This window comes from Pantherophis guttatus, chromosome 3, assembly GCF_059756535.1.
Source record: "Pantherophis guttatus breed Tessera chromosome 3, ASM5975653v1, whole genome shotgun sequence".
Lineage (NCBI taxonomy): Eukaryota > Metazoa > Chordata > Lepidosauria > Squamata > Colubridae > Pantherophis > Pantherophis guttatus.
Window position 1 is genome coordinate 67,597,588 of NC_142065.1, and position 16,135 is coordinate 67,613,722.

The 16,135-nt window shown below is 36.5% G+C and overlaps 1 protein-coding gene and 1 long non-coding RNA gene across 4 annotated transcripts in view; one reads left to right on the forward strand and one right to left on the reverse strand.

The window, feature by feature from the left end:
- Positions 1-207: 207 nt before the first annotated feature.
- LOC117664305 (uncharacterized) lies at positions 208-6,657 on the reverse strand. Its single transcript, XR_004590990.3, has 2 exons — positions 6,285-6,657; positions 208-1,233 (listed from the first exon to the last, which is right to left on the reverse strand). It is a non-coding gene; the product is annotated as an uncharacterized LOC117664305 (long non-coding RNA).
- The window catches only part of NFIA (nuclear factor I A), a 465,394-nt gene continuing 452,684 nt past the window's right edge, over positions 3,426-16,135 (forward strand). Inside the window, exon 1 of one of the 3 annotated variants that reach the window (XM_087889786.1) lies at positions 3,426-3,949. In XM_087889786.1, the coding sequence (XP_087745912.1) occupies positions 3,854-3,949 (96 nt within the window). In that variant the 5' untranslated portion in view covers positions 3,426-3,853. The remainder of the gene's footprint in view (positions 3,950-16,135) is intronic. The other 2 variants (XM_087889785.1, XM_034415211.3) reach the window with 2 other exon arrangements.

Genomic DNA, 16,135 nt, shown 5'->3' on the forward strand with positions numbered 1-16,135 from the left:
AGAATTGGGAACATAAATCTGCTTTTTTGTGATTCCTAGACCCAGCAGAATTTGTCCAGCCAGATTTTGAAATTTTAGTTGGAAACAAAAGAAATACAAGATGTATGCTATTGGTTCCTTTTAACAACCTAAAATCAAACATTCAACACATATACAGTTCTTTAAAAATGTAGCTATTAATAACCAACAGACTGCATATCACCAAACCATGGGTCCTAACATATTTTATTATTGTACACTTTTTACTCTTCTTGTAGAGTTACACCAATTCACTATCTTTCTTCCATTCTTGTCCATGAATGGTTAACCTATACAAGCAAAAAAATTCACTGATAATAATATTTGGGTTAGTGTGTGCTAATTTATTACTATCCAGCTAGGTAAAAAGACGTGCTACAAGTGCTGTGATCCCACATAAATCCGAAAGACACAATCATCCACCGGATGTGAAGGGATACAGTGGATGTTCAGATGATTAACAACAAAACACATTGTTTAAAGGGTCATTACCCATAAAGCATGGCATTTCAGTTTTGACCTTTTTTTCCCTATGTAAAATATAAGAAAAGAAACAAAGGTACTATGGCTTTTGTGGTTAAGCTTCCAATGGAAATATTTTGCATAGCAGCCATTGACATGTCATGTTTGCAGAACAGTGACTGACAAGAGTTAAATTCAAAACATGTAGTCATTTTCTAATGTGTGGGACTTATTATTTTCCTTTTCCCTTTTCTGTGATTGAAGGAAAACTGTTTAGATGTTTGTTTCCAAAACGGCATCTGTCAGTAATCAAAGGGGGAAAAATTGCATAAAACAAATGCAATTGTTTAGAGCAGCATTTCCTGGATCATGTTAAATGCTTGATTTGCTCCCCATTATGTTCACCAAATAATTTTGTTTTCCACAATAATTGTAATATTTAACATGTTGCATTTAATCTTCTTTCAAGGCTATTAGTAACAGCTCACTTAGAAAAAGACTCGTGGCTCAACAAGAATAGATTCACTGCCACCCACATCATAGAGAAAAATGGCAAAGTTAACTGCACCCTAATTGTTCTGGATCGAAAACACAGTTATTTAACAGCATTGGTTCTTTATTTGACTTCCAACTACTGTACATTTGCAATGAAGAGAGTTCATATTCATTCTGAATTTTGTTCTCCAGCAGTCACTGAGGTTTTTTATGGGCTTTTCGTGGTTAATTTGTAGCTTCAGTGTTAGGTCCAAAGATCTGTGAAGGTTGAACAACATAAAGACAATAAATAGAACAGTTATCAGTCAATATAAGATCATATAAGCCTGTGTCAGCCTCAGGCAGTAATCATATAGACTGCAATTCATTTTTTATTCAGCTGCATTTTAATAGAAGAAAACAATGTAGGTCCAGTTATTGACTTAATAATCACAATTGCTAGTTAGCTGTAGAGAAGGACAAATATCAGATCTGATATTGTTTAAATGCTGGTTGTTGTTTAGTAGTTTTACTTTTAACAAGTAAGTCTTGAAGATCATCAGGTAGGCTAAGGAAGAAAGAACAGTTTTAATCAAACTGAATTGAATCTTGGAGGTAGTTTAATCCATCAATCAGAAGGCTCACTGTGATAATATTTATCTTTTTCTAATGTTTATTTTCTTCTTTGGCTCTGACTACAATTTTGATATTCCCTTGAAAAGGAGTTGACACTCAATATACAAAGCATAATGAGATGTCAGGCACCTGCGATACTGATTTTAGAATATATACACACCAAACATATCTATGAATCAGTGTTATACACAAAGAGATGTTTATATGCATGCAAGCTAACTGTGTTCATCTTTGACTGTATCAAAAGAAATAAGACATTTCTAAAAAGCATCAATTTCTTTGAATATAAAATAAAATGAAATTCTTTAGCCCTATAGAGCTACCAGAGCTGGTTAGAAACTAATTGCACCTGATAATGCTATGTGATTCAAGAGTTAGAAGAAAATGTGTTTTGAAGAATCTAAAGTATTTGAATTTTTAATCCTTCTATAGTATTTCATACTAACGATTCTGCAATTATTCATTGTTAGGATGTAAACATATAAGCTTATTTTTACTCACAAAGTCACAGTGGTAGCATATCCTTCCCTTTTTTTAATGAGTAGAACAAAAGATTAAGCCACTTAAAAATAGGATAATCAATTTCCCTTTAATAAAATAATTAAGAGAAATCCTGTGTTAATAAGAGTACAGCACAGGACATTCAGGCTTTTCATGTCTCTACTTCTATATTGTATTCTCACATAATCTACCGGTCTGTCTATATCTGATTGAGAAATGTGCAACTAAAAGGGAGGGAAAGTATGTTGATCATTCATATATGCAACTTTATGACAATGGCATTCAACTGTACAATTATGCACATTTCCTGCAAAGTAAACAATGTTGAACTTGTGTGACACACGTCCTAATAAATATGGAATATAACTGAGTGGCTGCTAAAAATATATAGATACATTACATAATTGACACTTTCCTTGGCATTCCAGAGATTCCATAAGAATTATCCTTTGATTTCATGTTGTTGCTAAGACTGCACAACTTCTTTTAATATTTAGGAATTGGATCATATAATTTAGTAGCACAGGAAATGCGTCTTTATAGAACATCCTACAAACAAAAGTGACAAACTTTGTCATCTTCAATAAACAAATGAAATAAATATGATTTCCTTTATTGCAATACTTTAGAAAACATATTTGATTTCATGGAAATTAAGATCTGTAGCATGCTATTTATTATGTGATTATATTTGAAAGTATATATCATTTGGCATTTAGATATTCAAATCATGTAAAAAAAATAAAGAAGAAGAAGAAGAAGAAGAAGAAGAAGAAGAAGAAGAAGAAGAAGAAGAAGAAGAAGAAGAAGAAGAAGAGGAGGAGGAGGAGGAGGAGGAGGAGGAGGAGGAGGAGGAGGAGGAGGAGGAGGAGGAGGAGGAGGAGGAAGAAGAAGAAGAAGGCTTTTTTACATAAGACATTTTTAATATTTTAATATTATGGAAGATAAAACCTTTTTAATTACTAAGAAGAAATAACAATCCTCAGTAATTCAGATCTGCATTCTCCTCTTTATTTCTTAAAATGATTACCTACCAAATTGTACATAATGCCAAAAAAATTAAATTAAGTTAAATTAAATTAAATTAAATTGAAACCTTCATTCTAGTCCCCTTCTTCCTCCTGCTCCCTGATCACATTCATGGGAAAAGTAGCTGTGATAAACAGATACAGAATCAGTCTTGAAATCCTTTTTTTTTTTTCTTTTTGGAGGAGGGAAAAAAAAAAGCATACGTCCAAAACATTGCATGATAGTCTCTAAGCAGTTCCATCTGTCAAGCAGAAATTTTAGGCTAATAGCCTGTGGCAATCTCCCTCTGCAGTCCACTACCTGCCTTTGTCGGACTAAGTCTCTGTTCCATTTTTTTAAGGGGGGGGGAGGAAGAAAAACCGAAAGGGGAAAAACTTTGTAAACCAAAATCATCTGAGTGATGAAACTCTAATTTTACCCTCCTCTCTTTGATGTTAAGCGGTGGCTTCTTACTTTAAAAAAGAGAGAGAGAGAGAGAAAAGAGGGAGGGGGAGACAGAGAGAGAAAGAGAGAGAGAGAGAGAGAGAGAGGAGAAGACAGCAAGGCTAGAAGCAGATGACTTTTCATCCCCATTTCACCTTGCCACTGGGTCTGTGAGAGATTGGTTCACTGTCAAGGAGATTTTTTTTTTACCCATGATTCCATATGGTATGGACCGGGCTACATGTTGCCCAACATGCCAGTGCAAGTGTTTTCTCAATTAGGTGTCTTATCTCCCGTGAGTTAGCATCAGATGAAGCTTGCTGACAGCATAATGGCAGGGAAAACCTCCGACGGATCCATCAAATGGCAGCTCTGCTATGACATCTCGGCCAGAACTTGGTGGATGGTGAGTTGGCAGCGCGGCTGCCTTTTTCTTCCCCCTCCTTCCTTTTTTCTACTTTCCCTCCCTCTTTGACAAAATGTCCCAGACCTCACATTTATCAAATTAACATTTGGATTTTTTTTTTCACACTCTTCACTGGAGCAGCCTTCCACTTGTCCCACTTGTGTGTGTTTTCCCCCTCTGTAACAAGAGACCATTGGTGTGCCCTGCATTTGAAGACAGTGGCAGCTTTTCCCCACTCAGGCTGGTTTCCCTGCACTTTTCTTGCTAAACCTAGCTGGATAGGTAGCTTGACGAAGTTTTCGTTTCACTCTTTCTCCCATTGAGCTGTTATGCTTCGTTGAACTTTGGCGTGGCAGATTCTCGTTCTATCTCTGCCTGTGAACATGTGGTTGCATGGGTAGAAATATAAATAGAGTGCGTATATTTTATACTTGTTGACAAAATTGAAGCTATTGCAGGCCATATCAATTTTAGGAGGGAAAAGCTCTGTTGGCTTTTTTTTTTTTTTTTTTTTTTAATGGCATGGGACATTTGATGGCACGGATGTTATCTCATAGAAGGAGCTGGTCTAATGTTTCCTTTTATTTGTTAATGTTCGAAGAGGTTCCTGCCCAGTTAGGTTCAGAAGGTGGATGTTGTATAGACCCCCACTTGAATTTCGTTCAGATGCAATTAAAAGTTTTATTAAAGTTTCCAAAGGCACTCTCAGAATGAGTTAACTCACATGTCATGGTCATTCGGGCCAGACAACCTTTGACATCTTGAGTCTAGCAAAGATACAGTGACTTAAGAGGATGCACAATAGCTCATTGTAGCAAAGATGCAAACCCCGTTGTGTTGAAGGGAGCCCTCAAATCATTACTGCCCTCGTTAGCGTGCTGTCCGTTAAGGATTAATTTGTTAGCTTGTTCTTTTCTTTTTCCTTTTTCAAAAGCTTTTTTTTTTTAAGTTTTCGGTAATTTTAATTCTTAAGGCAAAAAGTGATTTTGCTCGTCTTCTTCTTATTATTATTATTTTGTGAAGAGAAGCATTTTTACTGCCAGAAAATGCATATTTTATGTGCTCCTAACTGGACTATGAGCCTCTTCCATTCAGTTCACATAGATATCACGGTTTGTTGCTGGTTTTGTTTTAAAGAAGGACTGATGAGTGGAATTATCATGAAATGGACTGTGGCATTGTGTTGTTTGATATACTGAATCAAGTAAGTGGGAACATAAAATTTTACATATATACATGCATGCACCCACACACACATGAGAAACTTCTCTACCAGATCAATTTTGTTGTCACTCTGAGAAGTTTAGGACTCCTGCAGATTTGGAAGACGTGAAAAAGTGAACTACGGAAGGATTTCAGGATTTCATTGTTCAGTTTGGTGGAATTGGTTGCTTGCATCAAAAGTTGTTGGGGGAGTTATATTTGTTTTAACTTTTACTTGTTAGAAAAAAGTTTAACTGGCAGTCTCCAGGTATATGTTACATGCTGATGTTGGTTAATTAAAGGAGGGGAAGTCTCACTACTTTAATCAAACTACTAATTTTCCAATTAGATTTTCTGCCAGGAGAAAATGCAGAAAGGATGTTCTTGGATGCTCTGAAATAGTCTGACTTTTAATTTGACTGTTTAGCTTGATAAATTCTGAAATGTGACTGTTGAACAGTCATAAAACCACACTGCTTTGGTATATGTACATGACAGCACAGTTTGATGTTAAAGATGTCAGTATACCTATTTGTTGCCTTGTTCTTCTGATAAGCTGGGGCTGCTTAAAATTATCCCAATATTGTATCTTAAAAGATTGCCTCTCTTTTAAAAGCATGCCCTAGACTGTGTTATACCTCACGATGATGCTTATGTTTGATCATTTTAAGTATAATACATAGAAAATAAAAGGCTGGAAACATTAAGCAATGCACTTGACAAGAAAATAAACAAGCTTTATTTCTAGACAGACTGTTTGGATAAAGCCTTACGGAAAGTTCTTAAACTTTTAGCATACCACCTAATTTTATTCCCTAAAAGTACAGATAAAAAAAAATCACATTGTTAAAAGTTAACATACTAATAATAATTTTTAAAAAAGGAGAACTGTTATGTTTTTCCTTTTACACAAACACTCCATCTATGCAAGTTTTTGTGTAACAGACAGGTCCGTTTTCAGACCGGGATTCAATTATTGATACAAAAGTAAGCAATTTTAATGCCTCTACTATAACATCAAGCATATTTTCCCCCTTAAATCTCAATGCATCTGTTAACTTCTTTTAATCAAAACTCTGCTACACAGTGCATTTTAACATACAAAGACAAAAAAAGAAGCTTTGAAAGTTACCTCATGCATCGTCTGGCTGCACAAAACAATCTCAGCTACTGCCTACTGCTAAACTTCAGTTTGGTACTGCCAGCATACAAAGAGATGAGTGAATGCCCCTTTTCCACCGCATGGACCCAGCTGCCAGCCGCGTGATATGCAATTTTGCTTTTTAATGAGTCGTAAACAATTTATGTATGTCAATGGAGCGAGTTTGTTTTATTTCAGGGAACAGGTTCAGAATCGGTTTGAAGTGGCTGCCGTCTCTACTGTAGGAGAATATGCTGTCCAAATTTTAAAGGTTCTGTGTCATTTTGATGAAAAGACCTATTATAATGAAAGAAATGGCTGTTTTGTAAGGGTGGGCATAGTAATCTCCTAGACTGGGACTGAGTCTTTCTCTCTCTCTCTCTCTCTCCCTCCCTCCCTCCCTCCCTCCCTCCCTCCCTCCCTCCCTCTCTCTCTCTCTCTCTCTCTCTCTCTCTCTCCCTCCCTCCCTCCTGCCCTCCCTCTCTCTTTTTTCATGGCATAATTTCATACAGTCCCCAGCGTGTTTGTAGTTAGATAGTTGTTTAGTTAGATATCAGCTAAAATTGAAATTATCTTCAGTGCTTGGACTTCTCTCTGTGTATGTTTTTAAGAAAGAATTGTTTAAACTTTGTAATCCCGCTTTCTCATCACATCTTCGACACCATTATTAGAAACTGGTCTTTCTATCTTTATCAGATAGAGTGGTCAAGATGTTTAATTTCTTCTCTGGAGTAAAAAAAAAAAAATCTAAGGAAACTACAACCTGAAGGTATTTGTAATATTTCCAGAGACTCTACTGCCAAGTAAATATGTTCAGCATCATCAGACATTTCCTAGTACTGTAAGCAAGACTCAGTACATGTGTATATTTAACAGTAATTACATTTGTTGTAATGATTTGCAAGAAATCTTTTGAAATCTAACCTTGTCTACCTCATGCTTTAATCATGGCATTTGTGAAACAGGTATTAATTTAGGCTAACACTCATATGACATCCTTAATTTAAAAACTTCTGAAAATGAATTGGCACTCCAAAGATGTCAAAGTTAAATCAAGTTCTCTTTTTTTTCTTTTAAGAGGGAAAAATATAAAATCTAACAGGTATTTAATATATTAAAATAAGTTTCCAAAAGTTATGAATCAAGGTGCATGTGCTATTTTTGATAGCCTTCTCAAGTCCTGTTTCACTCATACTTATTACGCAGGTGATGAAAACATTAATAATTTGGAAACATTATTTTGGAGTTAGATGCTGAGAATGTTCAGATGTTTGACTGGTGTTAAAAAAAAAGTAATAGATTGAGCCTGTATCTGACTCATATCCTTGAGAACAATGGAGGTATTTGTTGCATTTATGTCAATGTCATTAATAAAGAACTATTTTGAAAGAAATTCTTCACATATATGTCTACAGATGATTAGCTCTTAAAAATAATTCTTTGGAGCGGCAAACTCTATAACCTAGACATCTTTTCACTATCAACCTACATACAACATGCTTTTATCTGTGTCTGTTCAGCATATAACAGTAATTTAGGGAACAAAGCTGCCAACAGGAATCCACCAATATTAAGTTAGAACTGGGAATCTAATACTGTATTCTTTCCTAATTACTAATAATTTTAATCCTGGAAGCAATTACTAAAGCAATATGTATAACATCAGGCGTTTAATTTCTTCCCTTTAATTCCTGAATGACATTTTGGTTGCAACTCATATTTATTCTTTGTTGTCACTGGAAGTTACTAAAATTGTCAGGATGGCCTGTAATGCAACTCAGTGTGTAACTACTGATTTTAAAATGTATGTATTCTCAAGACAGAAATCACTAAAATATGAATTCTAGATGATAAATTTCACGATCTCATATGAAAGAATGCCATTAATGGCCAGAGATTACAACTTCAGAAAACTTTGACAGATTGCGCTTCACTGACTAAACGTGTCTTCTGAAGGAAATACAATACATTCATATCGGGGCAGAGAATATGATCAGTTTTTCATCTAATAGTTCATCTGCCTGCCTCACAACTTTTATCAAAGACAGTTTGTTTTGCAGTCAGGACAACATAAATTTCTGAACACTTCCAAAAGTGTTTATCATTTGTAGCCCATTCTGTCTCATCTTTTAGTAACATTAATACTGTTAACTACTTTTTCACTGTTATATTATGCATGTTAACTATTACACAATATATGTTTTTCTCCCAGTAAACATCGTGTTCTTTCGTTGTACTATCAACTTATATTTCTAGATATCTCTGCCTCTGTTTCATTTCTGTCCTCTTCCTTCACCTGTCCTGAATATTGTTAGGAATGTTTCTAATTTAGAGGCAGTGGCTGATTAGAGGACAGGAAATTGGAGGATTAAACTGTCTGGTTGAACTTCCTTTACTTATCAGCACTCGGTAACTTAGTCTGGATTATGAACTCAATAACAGTTCCAGAGTTGATTTCCCTGTTGTACGTAATTTTTTCTTTCTTAAAAAAAAAATCAGAACTTTAGGCTGCTCGTGATTGTAAGCCATCGTTGGTTATTTTCAGCCTTTGATAAAAGAGGAAAAAAAGCTTTGAATAATTTTAGACTTAGAGGACACTCTCTATTGACACTTCAGAATGTGTCTCTGAGTGTGCATGTACGCATATTTACATAATGTCAACAATTGCTATTGAACCAAACATCAAGTAGTATCATACTTTCTAAGGGAAATGGCATTATTTGATAAGAATAAAGGGTAATACCATGATACAAATGTGTGGCAGTGATGAGTTGCCCCCAGTTCGCACTGGTTCTATAGAACCGGTAGTAAAACCAGTGGGAGACTCTGCCTACCAACCCCGATGTCATCAAAATGCTTCTGCGCATGTGCAGAAGCTTCTGCCTTGCGCAGAAGAGCGTGCAAGAGAGAGAGCAAAGCAAGCATGTGCGGCCCCGCTGCAAAGGTAAGTAGAACCCACCCCTGGTGTGTGGTCTATTGGCAGAAGATCTTTCTCAAGATATCAAAAGACTAGCCTTCCAGATCATAACTTAGTATAAGAAGGAATTCACCTCATCTAAATTGTCCAAAAATGAGACAGGGTAAAATAATATTTTGGAAGCATGTCTTGTAAATAGTTCATTGAGAACAAATTTACAATAAGAAAATTCTTCTAATAAAAAGTATACTATCATTCTAGCAAAGCTCTGTAGGATCAACAAGATCTTTGTCTGTGCTGTGTGATTTTTATGGATCCGAAGATTCTTTTGCTGTGTTTAATCAAAACCTTGGAAAAAACCCCAGAATAAAGCATATTTGTTACTTCCCATCTTTATGAGAAGAAGCCCCTGGTAGGATTTTCATGATCTCACTTTTAATGAACTTTACTTTTTAAAAAATATTTATTGGAGCTCTAGCTTGTTTTGTAACAAAGGTTTGCATATTATTTTATGTATTGTTTACATACAACAGGTATAACATTATTTTAAGGCCTGTTGACTTGACTTGGATCGGGTCCACCACAGGTGTAGAATGGAAAATTAACCTTGCTTCTGATTCCATTTTTGTAAAAAAAAGAAAAAGGGTCACTGACACAGGTATTTTTTAAAAAAATATAATTTGTATAAATAGAAAGTGTTTGCAAAACATGACATGAAGTGCGATTTATTTTTTTTAAACAAAGGGAAGAAAGAAATAGATTCTCTTTTCTCTGGACATGACAGTTTTGATCTGCATCAGATCACCACCTATTAACTCTAGGAAAAGGTATGTAAAGGTATTTGGTACAAGCCAGTGGTGAAATCCAATTTTTTTTACTATAGGTTCTGTGGGTGTGGCTTGGTGGGTGTGGCTTGGTGGGCGTGGCAGGGGAAGGATACTGCAAAATCTCCATTCTCACCCCACTCCAGGGGAAGAATACTGCAAAATCCCCATTTCCTCCCCACTCCTAAGGGAAGGATATTGCAAAATCTCCATCCCCAACTCAATCTGGGGCCAGCCAGAGGTGGCATTTGCCAGTTCTCTGAACTCCTCAAAATTTCTGCTACCAGTTCTCCAGAACCTGTCAGAACCTGCTGGATTTCACCCCTTTTTTCACAAGCCATAGTGAAAAAAGGTGAAATGGACATCCTGACAACATGATGTGAACCCCAGCCTTTCAGATTTATACTCCAATGTTGTACACATGTATATAAGTCAAGTTGTGTTGTTTATGTCCTGATGATAGGATACATGTGTCACTTTTCAAGAGAGGTTATCACATAAATCTAACAAATAATCTTCCCTTTGCCCCTCACACCTTCTCAACATCTACTGAGGTTCTATATACTTAAACCAATCTATCTTATAACATACTGTATATAATGTATTGTATAGTTTGTTCCTAAGTACAGGTAGTCCTCAACTTACAATTACAACTGAGCCCAAAATTCCTGTTGCTAAGCAAGACATTTGTTAAGTAAGTTTTGCCCCATTTTATGACTTCTCTTGTTACTGTTGTTAAGTGAATCACTGCAGTTGTTAAGTTAGTAACATGGTTAAGTGAATATGGTTTCCCCATTCATTTTGCTTGTCATAAGGTCACAAAAGATGATCACATGACCCCGAGACACTACAACCATCATAAATATGAGTCAACTGCTAAGCGCCTGAATTTTGATCACATGACCATGGGGATGCTGCAATGGTCATAAGTGTGAAAAAAAGTCGTAACTCACTTTTTTCAGTGCTGTTGTACTTTTGAACATTGACTAAATGAACTGTTATAAGTTAGCAACTACCTATATCTCAAGTTTCAGTGGTCCTTGTTTTGGGCTGGACTATATGTATACAGTGATAAGAAGAAAGTCAGGTTTACATCAATGTCCAGCTTTGGGAAACCTCCAACCTGCAGTCCTAATTTGGCAACTCGGGAAGCCTCCATATTGCTAATATTTGGTGTTGGGTTATTTTTCCTCTTTTAGAAAGTAGGGTTAACAAACCTATTTCCTTCCAAATCGATCCATCTATCCCACTCATAAGGCTAAGCATTTTGGTCCTGCCTGTCCAGTGTTTGACCCCTTGCCCATCCCTTCTACAATGTTAGCCAGGAAATTTTGGACCCCCAGAGTTGACAATGTGGAACAGATCGTTCTAGCGGAATCTCCTTTACAGGATTTCTCAATCTTGGCAAATTTAAAAAGTGTGGACTTCAACTACCAGAATTCCACAGCCAGGAATCCACATGTCCACACATCTTAAAGTTGCCAAGATTGAGAAACACTGCTCTTATTATTTAGAGTTGCCAGTATTTGCTCCACCTTGAAACTAAAATAATGCTATATGAAGAAGTCTGTAGAGATTCTCAGTCATCCAGGTTATGGTTGTCCCAAAGGGGGCAACTGGACTTTCTTGTTTTTCTGTTTGAAGATGTTTAGCTTTTCATCCAAGAAGCTTCTTCAGTTCCGACAGGAAAGTGGGGAATGGAAGGATTTATATTCCTTGCAGACAGCTGGTCATTTGCATCCTTTTAGACAGATGCAAGGAACCAGGAGCACTACTCAGGTGACCCTGAGGACACAGATAAACCTCCAAGTGCTTCAACGACCCTCTAAAAGGATGCAAATGACCAGCTGTCTGCAAGGAGTATAAATCCTTCCATTCCCCACTATCCTGTCAGAGTTGAAGAATCTTCTTGGATGAGAAGCAAAACGTCTTCAAAGAAAAAACAAGAAAGTCCAGTTGCCTCCTGAAGAAAGCTATTTATAAAGCAGTTTCCCAGATTTGATCAATCTTATTTTATTTGAAATTGAAACTCTTTAATTGTTTTAATTATTTGTCCACCACTAATGTTCTAGCCCATAACCATAGTAAAAAATTACTAATATTATTGCTACCCTTGAGATTAGGAGGATGCTATGTAAATCCCAAATGTCCTTTTCTAACCAGGATTGTCTCACCTTGCCCTGTTCATCCCAGTTTACAAAAATCCTGGAAAAAAGGGCTCTACAGCCCCAGAAAGCATGGAACACACAATATTTCACAATTTAGTTAGTCTCCTTTCACTTACACAATTGGGCTTGCCCACACAAAGGGAGTTATTTGGAGAACATGGTTTAACCATCTGACAAAACTAGCTCCTCCAGTTGGCTACAGAGGCAAAAGTGGTTCAAGTTAGATAAGAATGCTAAAGCCCATGCTTCCCAACTCTGTGCATGATTTTTCTCATTCTGCATGATCCTTCCAAGCTGATCCATAAAAAGAGAACCTTTAGTAAAGTTATTAGGATTATTTGAAAGGCAGTTGGACAACTCCTCCCTCAAGCCTGCCTTGGCTGCTGTACACACCTAACACCTTGATAGAGACAGTGAATCACAGCCCAGTGCATATGTTTGTGAGCAAAAGCCAAAGCAGCTGTACAATAACCCTTTCAGTTTCATAGCCAGGAGTGAGATGCACAAATCATTGAGATTGTAAAACTCATTCAAGATATAAGGAAGCTATGAGCGTTCCTGGTTAAGGAAAGCTGAGCAGGTGGTATGAAAAGCCTTTAAGACTTCAGATAAAATCACATAGGTAGCAATCTATTCTGAAACCAAAAAAGCAGATTTTTTTTTTTGTATACATGTTCTAAGTACATAAAACTACACACAAAGCTAATTGCATTTTATTGGTCTGAAGTGAGTCAGAAAAGAAATGTCGGCCCATAATAAAAAGTCAGTACTGTTGATTGAAATCCCTATAAAAGCAGTATTTAAAAATCAACCTACCAAAGGAATATTAACTTTCTGCAAATAATAATGCCTGTCCCAAAGAGCTTTGAATTTATGGCCACTGTAATCAAGGCTCTGGACTATTTCCCATATACCAGATTGCCGAAGCATGACTATGGGTAATCTATGCATTTCTTGAAGAGGCAAAACAGATATATTAACTAATGGAACTGAATTCAAACCATTTGCTCCATGTAAACATAGATTTTCCAGGGAGCTGCTGAAAATAAACGTAGTCGCCATCCAACTACGGACGTGACATAATGCTATAATGCAGACCCCACACTTCATAGGTTTTTTACTTCCAAAAAGCACAGCACCCTTGTTTTCAAAGGATCGTACTTTAGTAACCACCCACATTAATTTTATCATTCAGATAGAATTTTGCAAAACAGGATCACATAGTATTCTCCGGGAGGGTGGGGTGGGGGACAGAGTTACATGAACTGAAAACTATTAGGTTATACAGTAAAGGGTTTAAAGAATTTCCACAGTTATATTTTCTAGATGTTTTGTGCAATTTTCTAGATGTTTTGTGTTTTGTGTGGGTCAAGATATATAGCAGATCGTTGTTATAGGCTTTTTTTTTTCTGCTGCCAAAGTATCTCAGAACAACCTGATTTGATCACTCTTGCACGATAGGTTGACATGGCTGAAAGGTCTACAAGTCTTTGTAAGTTAATCAGCTAGCTATCTTAGGGTGATGGTATATTCAGATAGAACAGTTGTCTTCAGATTCTTAAAAGCCATCTTGATCATGGTTTTTAATTTCTGCATGAAGCAATAGTCCTGCATCTCACCTGAAGGACATTGGTTACTATTTTATAAACATTTCATAGACTGCATTTGAAGTACTTTACCACCATCCAATTCTTTTTTTTTTTAATTTGATTTATATGCCACCCTTCTCCGGAGATTCAGGGCGGCTTACAATGTGTTAAGCAATAGCTTTCATACTTTTGTATATTTATACAAAGTCAGTTTATTGCCCCCATAATCTGGGTCCTCATTTTACCTACCTTAGAAAGGATGGAAGGCTGAGTCAACCTTGAGCCTGGTGAGATTTGAACTTGCAGTAATTGTAGGCAGCAGATATAAGTGGATGTTAATAACATGTGCTTTAGTCTGCTGAGCCACCAGAGCTCTTGGATGGCAGTTTAAAATAGGCTTGAATAAATTAAAGAAAGTTACCAAGATGATAAAGCAGGCCTGGGAAACCAAACTCTACAAAGAATTGCTAAAGGAGATAGAACTTAGGACCTAGAACTTAGAATAACAGAATTGGAAGGGATCTTGCAGATCTTCTTATCCAACCCTCCTGTTCAAGCAGGAGACCTTATGCCTTTCTGGAAAAATGGCTGTCCAATCTCTTCTTAAAGAGCTCCAGTGAGGAAAGGAGAGGGAGAGTGGGACAGAGAGGGAGAGCAGTTTCCATTTTTTGATCTTTCCATGTCACTAGATCATTGGTTATAATTCTTGCAACTGGTTACAATCCCTGCTTCAATAACTAGCTACAAACAGGTTCTCCAGTACGATTATACAAGGTGAAAATTTAGGAGTAATATCCTTTTCATATACTGTAGTATAGAAGGTGATTTAGAAGCCAAAGTTGACACAGCATATAGCAGCCTGCATATTGACTAGAACAGAACCAATCCAGTAGAAAAACACAATATTTTCTGAAAACTACACCAGTTGCCAATATGCTTCTGGATCTAATTCAAGGTGCTTATTATTGTCTCTAAAGGCTGTTATGGGTTGTGTTCTTACCTGTAGGAGTACACGTTCCACACAGACTCTACTCATCTAATAGGTTCAAACTGAGAGATCATACTGCAGATTCTCTCTCTGTCATGTGAAAGGGAAGAGAGCTTGGAAGCAATATTTCTCAGTTATAGCTTCCTCAATCTGGAATGGCCTACTCTCCCAGATCTGGTCATTTCCAGATTAAAACCCTGTTATTCCACAAAGATTCCAGCGAAGAGTTAACACATGATTAGAAACATCTATGGAAGTGGTTGGACTGAAATGACTCTTGGTTACCATAATGTTTTATTGTTTACTTCATTTTGTAAGCTGACAAGAATTTAAAATGAGTTCAGTGACATATAAGGTTATGGCACAGCTAAACATAGATAAATGAATGATTCATGCACAAAATATGCATATTAAAATTGCACAGAGTACACAAAGCTATGTACAAAGATGCATATATTGTATGTTGTAAAATTTTCAGCAGTTTTAATTTAAAAAGGTAGAATGATGCATCACTTCAACAGAAGGGATAAATGACTATGTGTAAAGCTGCCATGGTCTGTATGTATTTTGATTGTATTCAGAGAGTTGTAACAATGTATATTGGAATCTTTAACCCATTTTAGGCCAGTGAGCCTATTCAGTGAACCCCTGAATAGCTGCCATAAAAGCTGATTACAAATAACCAGAAACAGTAACAATATAAAGAATTGGATGGGACCTGGAAGGTCTTCTAGTCCAACCCCTTTCTCATGCAGGAGACCCTATAGCCTATACCATTCAGACAAATGGATATCCAATCTCTCCTTGAAAGCTCCAGCGATGGAGCCCTCACAACTTCTGGAGACAAGCCATTCCACTATTTAATTATTGTAACTGTCAGGGAATTTCTGCTTATTTGGCTGAAGCCATCCACCATATTGTTTTCTAAGTGAGGCCCAGAGGCATTTACTTTTCAGATTTCCTTCGACTTTAAAAAAAAAAATTTAAAAAAAGAAAACAGTATTTGTTGAAGAGTTAGATAGGACAGAGAGCTTGGCAAAGAACCTGCTGACAAGCACACAGTCAACCCCCTGGTACCATGTTGAGAAACTTGGCATTACATAATTTGTTTATTCATAGTATTTCTCTACCCATTTTTTTCTAGCTATCAAAAAATTAGCAGTATGGTTTCCTGGGCAAACATTTGTAAATTCAGCAATATAAAAGTAAAACAGTGTGTCAGATCCAATACAAGGAGTAACAGACAAAAGGGAATTAGATTTCCATGTTTCGACATATCTTCTGGAAAGAAGAAAAACCGTTTGCTGCAGCTGCGAGAAGGGCATTCCTGGGTTCACAGCTGTCTTGTTCAAAAGC